This window comes from Gadus macrocephalus, chromosome 13, assembly GCF_031168955.1.
Source record: "Gadus macrocephalus chromosome 13, ASM3116895v1".
Taxonomy (NCBI): domain Eukaryota; kingdom Metazoa; phylum Chordata; class Actinopteri; order Gadiformes; family Gadidae; genus Gadus; species Gadus macrocephalus.
This window is the reverse complement of record NC_082394.1, coordinates 7682776-7693285: the sequence shown is the minus strand read 5'-3', so window position 1 is coordinate 7693285 and position 10510 is coordinate 7682776. Positions and strand designations below refer to the sequence as shown.

At 41.7% G+C, this 10510-nt stretch overlaps 1 protein-coding gene across 4 annotated transcripts in view; it reads right to left on the bottom strand.

Annotated features, from left to right (window-relative positions):
* Positions 1–6225: 6225 nt before the first annotated feature.
* Positions 6226–10510, bottom strand: part of sema3fa (sema domain, immunoglobulin domain (Ig), short basic domain, secreted, (semaphorin) 3Fa) — a 45747-nt gene continuing 41462 nt past the window's right edge. For 2 of the 4 annotated variants that reach the window (XM_060069345.1, XM_060069348.1), the window contains 6 exons: positions 10122–10210; positions 9989–10030; positions 9237–9393; positions 8822–8905; positions 8543–8676; positions 6226–7995 (listed from right to left, as the gene is read on the bottom strand). In XM_060069345.1, the coding sequence (XP_059925328.1) occupies positions 7489–7995; positions 8543–8676; positions 8822–8905; positions 9237–9393; positions 9989–10030; positions 10122–10210 (1013 nt within the window). In that variant the 3' untranslated portion in view covers positions 6226–7488. Of the gene's footprint in view, positions 7996–8542; positions 8677–8821; positions 8906–9235; positions 9394–9988; positions 10031–10121; positions 10211–10510 lie in introns of all 4 variants that reach the window. The other 2 variants (XM_060069347.1, XM_060069349.1) reach the window with 1 other exon arrangement.

Below are 10510 nucleotides of genomic sequence, written 5' to 3'. Positions count from 1 at the left end.
GATTAGCTGTCTGCCGCACTGTGAGTTGCCTTTAAAAGACAAGCCTGGATGGTCACCGTGTCTGTTGAATCACGTTTGTCTTGTTGTGCGTGAGGGAAGACACTGTGTCATTCACGTTGGGTTCAATCAGAGCACAACGCAGTGTGTGCCTTGACGCGGGGAATTGACATTCATCCGGAGTGCGCTCCCCGCTGTGCTTGATGATCAAGAGGTCTGGTCAATAACAAGTTTTGTATGCGTTTAATCAGCCCCAAAGTAATTACACCCGGAGACTTACCCCCTATGCTTTATTCGATACTTTTCGACAGTGTTACCCCTTATGGGTTTTTCATGACCACAGATAAAAAACGACAGTTTTTTTTACGTTTCATTTGATAAAAACGACAGTGTTACCCCTTATGTTTTTTTCCCATGATGACTGATGAAAAACAACAGTGTTACCCCATATATTTTATTTGACAAAGACAACAGTGTTACCCCTTGTGTTTTTTTTCATGACGACCAATAAAAAACAACAGTGTTACCCCTTATGTTTTTATTCATGACGACCAATAAAAAACAACAGTGTTACCCCTTATGTTGTTTTTCATGACGACCAATAAAAAACAAGTGTTACCCCTTATGTTTTTTTTCATGACGACCAATAAAAAACAACAGTGTCACCCCTTATGTTTTTTTTCATGACGACCAATAAAAAACAACAGTGTTACCCCTTATGTTTTTTTTCATGACGACCAATAAAAAAACAACAGTGTTACCCCTTATGTTTTCTTTCATGACGACCAATAAAAAACAGCAGTCTTACCCCTTATGTTTCTTTTCATGACAACCAATAAAAACGACAGTGTTACCCCTTATGTTTTTTTTCATGACGACCAATAAAAAACTACAGTGTTACCCCTTATGTTTTTTTTCATGACGACCAATAAAAATGAACAGTGTTACCCCTTTTGTTTTTTTTCATGACGACCAATAAAAGACAATTGTTACCCCTTATGGTTTTTTTCATGACGACCAATAAAAAACAACAGTGTTGCCCCTTATGTTTTTATTCATGACGACCAATAAAAAACAACAGTGTTACCCCTTAAATTTTTTTTCATGACGACCAATATGGTTTTTTTCGTGACTACCAAAGAAAAACGACAGTGTCACCCCTCATGTTTCATTTGATAATACCGACAGTGTTACCCCTTATATTTATTTCATTTTTTTTGCGGGGATCGGAACATGAGCTGTTTAGAGTGTTAACCTCTGAACTTAACAAAGCACCATCAAGACAACGGATAACGTCATCACAAAGGTTATACTTCACTTTATAATTCGCATGAAATAGAGATAAGAGTCTTCCAATAGATGACATCAACCGGACTTGAACCCCAGTCTCCAGGGGGTTATGCAGAGTAAACTCCACTGCACCACTGAGGCGATTCCAATACACAATAATCAATCGTCAACCAAGAGGATATACATGACATTAAAATGTATGTGTGTATTTCTATTATTTCCCTTATGTTTTTTTCATGACGACCAATAAAAAACGACAGTGTTACCCCTTATAAAATATTAGACAAAGACAACAGTGTTACCCTTTGTTTTTTTTCATGACGACCAATAAAAAACAACAGTGTTACCGCTTATGTTTTTTTTCATGATGACCAATAAAAAACAACAGTGTTACCCCTTATGTTGTTTTTCATGACGACCAATAAAAAACAAGTGTTACCCCTTATGTTTTTTTTCATGACGACCAATAAAAATCAACAGTGTTACCCCTTATGTTGTTTTTCATGACGACCAATAAAAAACAAGTGTTACCCCTTATGTTTTTTTTCATGACAACCAATAAAAAACAACAGTGTTACCCCTTATGTTTTTTTTCATGACGACCGATAAAAAACGACAGTGTTACCCCTTATGTTGTTTTTCATGACGACCAATAAAAAACAAGTGTTACCCCTTATGGTTTTTTTCATGACGACCAATAAAAAACAACAGTGTTACCCCTTATGTTTTTATTCATGACGACCAATAAAAAATAACAGTGTTACCCCTTAAAATTTTTTTCATGACGACCAATATGTTTTTTTTCGTGACTACCAAAGAAAAACGACAGTGTCACCCCTCATGTGTCATTTGATAATACCGACAGTGTTACCCCTTATATTTATTTCATTTTTTTTGCGGGGATCGGAACATGAGCTGTTTAGAGTGTTAACCTCTGAACTTAACAATGCACCATCAAGACAACGGATGCAGTCATCACAAAGGTTATACTTCACTTTATAATTCGCATGAAATAGAGATAAGAGTCTTCCAATAGATGACATCAACCGGACTTGAACCCCAGTCTCCAGGGGGTTATGCAGAGTAAACTCCACTGCACCACTGAGGCGATTCCAATACACAATAATCAATCGTCAACCAAGAGGATATACATGACATTAAAATGTATGTGTGTATTTCTATTATTTCCCTTAGGTTTTTTTCATGACGACCAATAAAAAACGACAGTGTTACCCCTTATAAAATATTAGACAAAGACAACAGTGTTACCCTTTGTTTTTTTTCATGACGACCAATAAAAAACAACAGTGTTACCGCTTATGTTTTTTTTCATGATGACCAATAAAAAACAACAGTGTTACCCCTTATGTTGTTTTTCATGACGACCAATAAAAAACAAGTGTTACCCCTTATGTTTTTTTTCATGACGACCAATAAAAATCAACAGTGTTACCCCTTATGTTTTTTTTCATGACGACCAATAAAAAACAAGTGTTACCCCTTATGTTTTTTTTCATGACAACCAATAAAAAACAACAGTGTTACCCCTTATGTTTTTTTTCATGACGACCGATAAAAAACGACAGTGTTACCCCTTATAAAATATTTGACAAAGACAACAGTGTTACCCTTTGTTTTTTTTCATGACGACCAATAAAAAACAACAGTGTTACCGCTTATGTTTTTTTTCATGATGACCAATAAAAAACAACAGTGTTACCCCTTATGTTGTTTTTCATGACGACCAATAAAAAACAAGTGTTACCCCTTATGTTTTTTTTCATGACGACCAATAAAAATCAACAGTGTTACCCCTTATGTTTTTTTTCATGACGACCAATAAAAATGAACAGTGTTACCCCTTTTGTTTTTTTTCATGACGACCAATAAAAAACAACAGTGTTACCCCTTATGTTTTTTTTCATGACGACCAATAAAAAACAACAGTGTTACCCCTTTTGTTTTCTTTCATGACAACCAATAAAAAACAGCAGTCTTACCCCTTATGTTTTTTTTCATGACGACCAATAAAAAACAAGTGTTACCCCTTATGTTTTTTTTCAGGACGACCAATAAAAAACAACAGTGTTACCCCTTATGTTTTTTTTCATGACGACCGATAAAAAACGACAGTGTTACCCCTTATGTTGTTTTTCATGACGACCAATAAAAAACAAGTGTTACCCCTTATGTTTTTTTTCATGACGACCAATAAAAAACAACAGTGTTACCCCTTATGTTTTTTTTCATGACGACCAATAAAAACGACAGTGTTACCCCTTATGTTTTTTTTCATGACGACCAATAAAAAACGACAGTGTTACCCCTTGTGGTTTTTTTCATGACGACCAAAGAAAAACAACAGTGTTACCCCCTATGTTTTATTTGATAAATATCGACAGTGTTACCCCTTATGTTTATTTCATGACGGCCGATAAAAAACAACAGTGTCACCCCCTATGTTTTATTTGATAAATATCGACAGTGTATTCCCCTTATATTTATTTCATGACGGCTAATAAAAAACAACAGTGTTACCCCTTATGTTTTTTTTCATGACGACCGATAAAAAACGACAGTGTTACCCCTTATGTTGTTTTTCATGACGACCAATAAAAAACAAGTGTTACCCCTTATGTTTTTTTTCATGACGACCAATAAAAAACAACAGTGTTACCCCTTATGTTTTTTTTCATGACGACCAATAAAAACGACAGTGTTACCCCTTATGTTTTTTTTCATGACGACCAATAAAAAACGACAGTGTTACCCCTTGTGGTTTTTTTCATGACGACCAAAGAAAAACAACAGTGTTACCCCCTATGTTTTATTTGATAAATATCGACAGTGTTACCCCTTATGTTTATTTCATGACGGCCGATAAAAAACAACAGTGTCACCCCCTATGTTTTATTTGATAAATATCGACAGTGTATTCCCCTTATATTTATTTCATGACGGCTAATAAAAAACGACAGAGTTACCCCTCATGTTTTTTCCATGTTGACCAATAATAAACAACAGCACCCCTGTCGACGTTAATGCAGGGACGCGAACATGAGCTGTTTAGAGTGTTAACCTCCGAACTTAACAATGCACCATCAAGACACCGATTAAAGTCATCACAAAGGTTATACTTGACTTTATAATTCGCATGAAATAGAGATAAGAATCTTCCATCGTTTTTATTCTGGAATCCCGCACGTAAACTGGTTGGCAAAAAAAGAGCAAAGACGGGCGGTTCACTTGACGGAGAAACCGTCACGTTCCTCATATCAGACAACGTAACTCTGGATGAAAATGAAGGCTTTCTATGATGTCACTTTCCTTTGTAAACCTTTAGAAATAACCTCCTGAATCCTTGTTATAACTCTGTGTATAATCCCGGACCGCAACAGCTTGTCGGCATGTTGTTAGTGTGTGAAATTCAGCCCAGTATCAGCCGAGTTTACTCTAATTTCCACATTGTTTATTTGCTAACGTTTGTGAATAACAGTGGCTAGTTGGCAGAACTCTTTTTACACACCAGTAGAGTGTTTATCAGAGCGGATCCCTGAATGTGACGTCAACCGTCATCTCGTCTCTGTAAACAACGGATGTTGCGCAGCATTTATTATGACGTCATTATATAGATTCTCTCTCAGCACCCCCCCCCCCCTCGAACTGACTTCCCGCGTCCCTGCCCGGAGTAGAGAATACAGAATCCAGAAACAGCTCCCCAAAGTACACTCTTGTGTACTTGTGTCTCAATATTCAGCACTCAGGCCAAAGAAGTGTAGAGGCAAAGGGCTGCCTACCACATCATTATAGACTACTGAAGATTGCAGGGAGAGATTTAAAGTGCTTTAAGAGCTTAGCAGTTTCACCCACAGATCTCATTGACCTCAATCTCAATCTGAAAGGAGAATGTAATCCAACCTATTTCAATTAACTGTCTGTATGTGTGTGTGTGTGTGTGTGTGTGTGTGTGTGTGTGTGTGTGTGTGTGTGTGTGTGTGTGTGTGTGTGTGTGTGTGTGTGTGTGTGAGAGACAGACAGCTAGATAGAGACGGAGCGTGATTCAATACAATTGTTGACATTAATGAATAGAAGCTGAACTATAGTTTTGGTTCAGCCGCAGCCTCTGAGTGTAAGGTAAATGAAGACTTCTGTTAATTATAAAATATAGAGCTTTAATTTATTAGTCAGCAACATCGATGGTGAATGAAAGATAGTAATTTATACAAGTCAATACAATAACGTCAACTGTGCATTTTTTTTATCATACATAACTCACTGATTTCTTAAACAACAAAAAATAAAAACATACGCATTTTTGAGTTCAGTTGTAAATCAGGTTTGGAGAAGTAAACGGAAAAAGAGAAGACACAGAGATATTAAAACCACCCCTTTGAAAATAAAATTGTCCTTCCTTTCCATTAGCATTTTAGCACTCCATCGCTATCTTGCTGCTTGCATTGACAACACGCCCATATTCTTGCAACGAGAAAGACACCCACTGACATCAACAGCTAACGTAGCATTCTGGACAAATACCTACAAACACTGTACATGCTATGCACACAAGGAAATGCCCTGCTAGACCACTCTGTCCCGCACACACAGTTTCTATCTTTAGTTCCCGGTACTGAGAATCATCCCAGTGGTCTTAGTTTATGTACACGTTTTCTTCTGCATGGAAGTTTCTGATTACACACAGCATTTTATTTCATAGTCTACGTTTAGTCTGTGGCTCATTTGAAAAAAAGTAAAGTTGGAACTGCATTCTCTTTTGAAAAGTCCTGTGAAGTGACGTGTTCCTATAAGCAAATACACAAGACATCAGTGATCTATTCAAGGTCTCTACCCTCACTAGAAGCGAAACAACCCGTCGTTAGCTGGGATCGGGCAGGACTGCAAACCGTTACGAGGGTTTGAGAGCTTTAAAGAAACATACTGTAGAATAGAGTTCTGACTGAACAAGCGACACATCAACAGGGATTACCAATTTGAAGGAAGAAGGTGCTTTGTGTTTTTTTTTTGTCATGGGGATATTTTACACAAACTGTCATGATGGATCCACACATAGCGGTCTGCTGGAGCCTCTGAACTCGCATGGGGAGAGAGAAAGAGAGAGGCAATGATCATTGTCTGGTATAATCCATTTGCTGCCAAACAGCTTATCACAAAGATCACGTTTTTCGTAAGGATACAACATTAAGATGTAATATTCAAATAGGAACAAAACAAACACATGACAGCAATTGATGTCGGAAGATGTTTGGGTAGGTAGGTTGCGTGACTTCAACTGAACAGGAAAGGCGGGATGGCGAGACCACGTGGGGGTCTGTGGAAGTGGGGGGGGGGGGGAGAGAAGACAGGTTGGGAAACTATCGATCCATGGATGTGTTCCATAGCAGGACTGAGGGCCTGGCAATCCCCTGGGCGAGCTCAAGACTCCTTCACGGCTGCAGGCTACGGAATCTCTCATCTTTTTTTCCATGTCCCAAAAAATATCAGTGGATGGAACCGTAGAAAACGTTTGTTCATCATGCTTATGCCTCCGGAGTAGGGCAGTTTAAGGAAGAGCTATAAAATCACTCCGCCAGTGATCAGACCTCGAACTCAAAGACGAAATACTGCCAGCAGTCAAGTGGTCCAAAATGAGAACCACAACCTCCCAGAATGCATTTTGCTCCGTCCTCCTCAAATGTGGATACATTCTCATATGTGTTCCAAAAGTGTACCATTGCTGTTTCCCAAAATTATAAAACATAAAGATATTTCCATTATAATAACACATCGCAATAAACAATAACAGACAATAATATTATCTTAACAACAATATTTGCACAGATTTACCTATTCACAATTTTTTTTTTTACCTAGTTAAGTACAAAGAGATAGTATTTACAACCTACAATAAATACTGTGTATATGTTTCAGAGGGGACAGAGAACCTGGCCGCGGTTGCCTGGCGTCGGTCGCAGTACCTCTTCTCGCCCACTATAATAGTTTCTATCTTGTTGTTGGTGAGTCTTTTTTCCCTTTTCTCAGGAGGGTTTGTGCACAAGGTGTCAAAGAGATGGGGTGGAAGGACTGGCCCGGGCTTGCCCTGGGGGGGGGGGGTGGTGGTGGAGAAGCTTCAGGGGAGGGAGGGTTGAGTGTGTGTGTCTGGGGGGGGGGGGGGGGGGGGGGCAGGGGGGCAGGGAGGTGGGGTCCTCATGTCCCGGGGGCCGGGGTGGTCCCCTCGTCGTGGTGCCGGCGGTTGCGCGGCTTCTTCTGCTCCTTCAGCTCCTTGAGGCCCTTGGCCTTGTTGGGCCCCGGGGCCTCTTCCTCCTGGACCGCGCCTCCTCCTCCTCCTCCTCCTCCTCCTCCTCCTCCTCCTCCCCCTCCGGCTCCGTCTCCCAGCTGCCAGTAGTCCTGGCAGTACTGGTTGATGAGGCCCATCTCGGGCTGGCTCAGGATGGTCAGCAGGTCCTTGTACTGGCCGGCGCTGGGCGTCCAGGCGCTGGACTGCAGCGGCGGCGGCGGCGGCGCCGGCCCCCCCGCCTCCACCAGCACGTTGTTGACGGTGCGCCCCGACAGCACCACCAGCTGCAACTTCACCAGCGTGTGCTTGAAGTTCTTCTCGGTGGACGTGCACAGGTACACGCCGCTGTCGGAGCCCTGCAGCGAGCGGATGAGCAGGCCCTGCTCCGTCTTCAGCACCCGGCCCTCCGAGCGGATCTGGGGGGGGGGGGGGGAGAGGGAGAGGGGCTTTAGGGGGCTTTAGGGGGGGGCTTCCCTGGAGATCGTGTGGTAATACGTGGTGATTCGTAACAGTGTGTCAGCAGCAATGGCAGGTGTGGATTTTTGGACAGTTTCTTTGCTCAAACAGGCTGAACGTTAACGTAGTGACATGGAGATTTGAATCCGATAATTGTTGTGAAATCAAATCCTATCAGACCTCTCAAAAGAAATTCCCAAGCTAATTAATTTTTACTTGGAAATGCTGTGGACTAAATTAAAACTTCCAAGTGTGTGTGTGTGTGTGACCAGTGCAGCCGGTCAGTGTGTGTGCGTGTGTGACTAATCCAGCGGGTCCTACGGGTGTGTGTGTGAGCGGTCCTGTGTATGTGTGTGTGTGTGTGTGTGTGTGTGTGTGTGTGTGTGTGTGTGTGTGTGTGTGTGTATGTGACAAGTCCTTTGGGTGGGTGTATGAGTGTGAGTGGTCCTGTGTGTGTGTGTGTGTGTGTGTGCGTGCTTGCGTGTGTGCGCGTGGAGCTCCTCCCACCTCCTTCCTGCGGTCGCTGTTCTCCCTCTGCAGGTGCCACTTGAGGGACACGTGGGGAGACCGGGCCTGGCACTCCAGGAAGGTGGTGCTGCCCTCCACCCCGTACTGCACCGTCTCCAGCGTGTTCTTATTGCCTAGCAACACACATCCCAGTCCCGTTAGTAACACCAGGGGACGGGTGAAAGGCAAACACAGAGATGACACCAATCCTGAACTGTGTGTTCAGTGCCGGTTACTATGGAAACCATATTTCTGGGGTGCTGGGGTGCACCACCTCACCGATGGAGTTGTAGCCCCTGCACTGGCGTATGGGGTTTCCGTACTTCACATCCTGCCGTCGGCTGCGTCTAGAGGGGTCAGATCAACAGTCGAGAATAACGTGTTTAACTTCACGCGCATGGGACAAATGAGCGGCCGTTATATCAGTGAGAGAACGCCGGGGATAATGAGAATTGGCGTCTTTCTTATTCGTAATTGTTACGTAAATTAATTTAAAATTGAGCACTCTAGAATTGATTAATTTTAGAATTGAGATAATTTTAAACAGTGAATTCAAAGTGTTTTCTTTATTGTTAAAACGTTTTTACTCATTTACTAGTTTTTACGAATCGTACCCGTTTGCACTCATTCCTCACGCTATCCGTCGTTGGGGGTTTGCGGTCCGTTTATTGTCTGCACTACGGCGGTGCTCACCTCTTCTGGGACGCAGAGTAGCGGGAGCAGGTCTTGCCGTCCCAGGCGCAGTAGGGGTCCCGGGCCAGGCAGCAGTCGGCACACACCTCCCCGTACACGTCGCAGCGGTGCAGCGCCAGGTGGGTCACGCCCAGCACGGAGCTCACGTACAGTTGTTGCTGCAGAGAGGGCGCCGAGGCCATCAGAGGAGCGTACACTGACACCTCGTCGGTCACAGACCCCAGGTCGGTGACCTTCTGTACGCTGTACATAACCTGGGCTAGTTCATGTGAGACTTTTAATCATCTAGACTACTAATAATCTGGACTATTTCGTATGAAACTATTAATGATCTAGACTATTAATAATCTAGATAAATTCATGTCAGTCTTTTAATAATCTAGACTAGTTCATGTGAGTCTATTAATAATATAGACTAGTCCATGTCAGACTATTAATAATATAGACTAGTTATTGTGAGACTATTAATAATCTAGACTAGTTTGTGTGAGACTATGAATAATCTAGATTAGTCCATGTCAGACTATTAATAATATAGACTAGTTTGTGTGAGACTATTATTAATAATCTAGACTAGTCCATGTCAGACTATTATTAATATATAGACTAGTTAATGTGAGACTATTAATAATATAGACTAGTTAATGTGAGACTATTAATAATATAGACTAGTTAATGTGAGTCTATTAATAATATAGACTAGTTAATGTGAGACTATTAATAATATAGACTAGTTAATGTGGGGGTACTTACCCGTTTGGAGGAGATCCTCATGCTGGTGATCGGGGTGGGTACCTGCAGAGACGCTTCACATTAGTTCCCTAGATATGGTTTTATGTACTGAATGCTGGCCTCGGGCCGTGAGGACAAGGAGGCGCGGACTGACCCTGAAGACCTCCACCTCCTCCAGCACCAGCTCCTCGGTCAGCAGGTCGTCCCTGGGCAGGACGATGACCTTCTGGACCGTTCCCCGGTCTGGAGCGACACCAGGAGACACGAAGCATGAACCACTGCTACTTAGCTCACCACCATGACACTTTATAACTTGCCACTTTATACCAGTCGACATCTGGATAAACACGTCTGTTTACATTTTACATATTTAGTTTTCTCCTACTTGTGTTCCTCTTATACACTTACTTTTTATTATTATTATTATTATTATTATATATATTTTTTATTATTCAAGTCTCAGCTTCCCTACTTGTGTTTCTTATATACCTTTACGTTCGTACTGCTCTGTAATTGTTGTGCATATGACAATAAAACCATCTT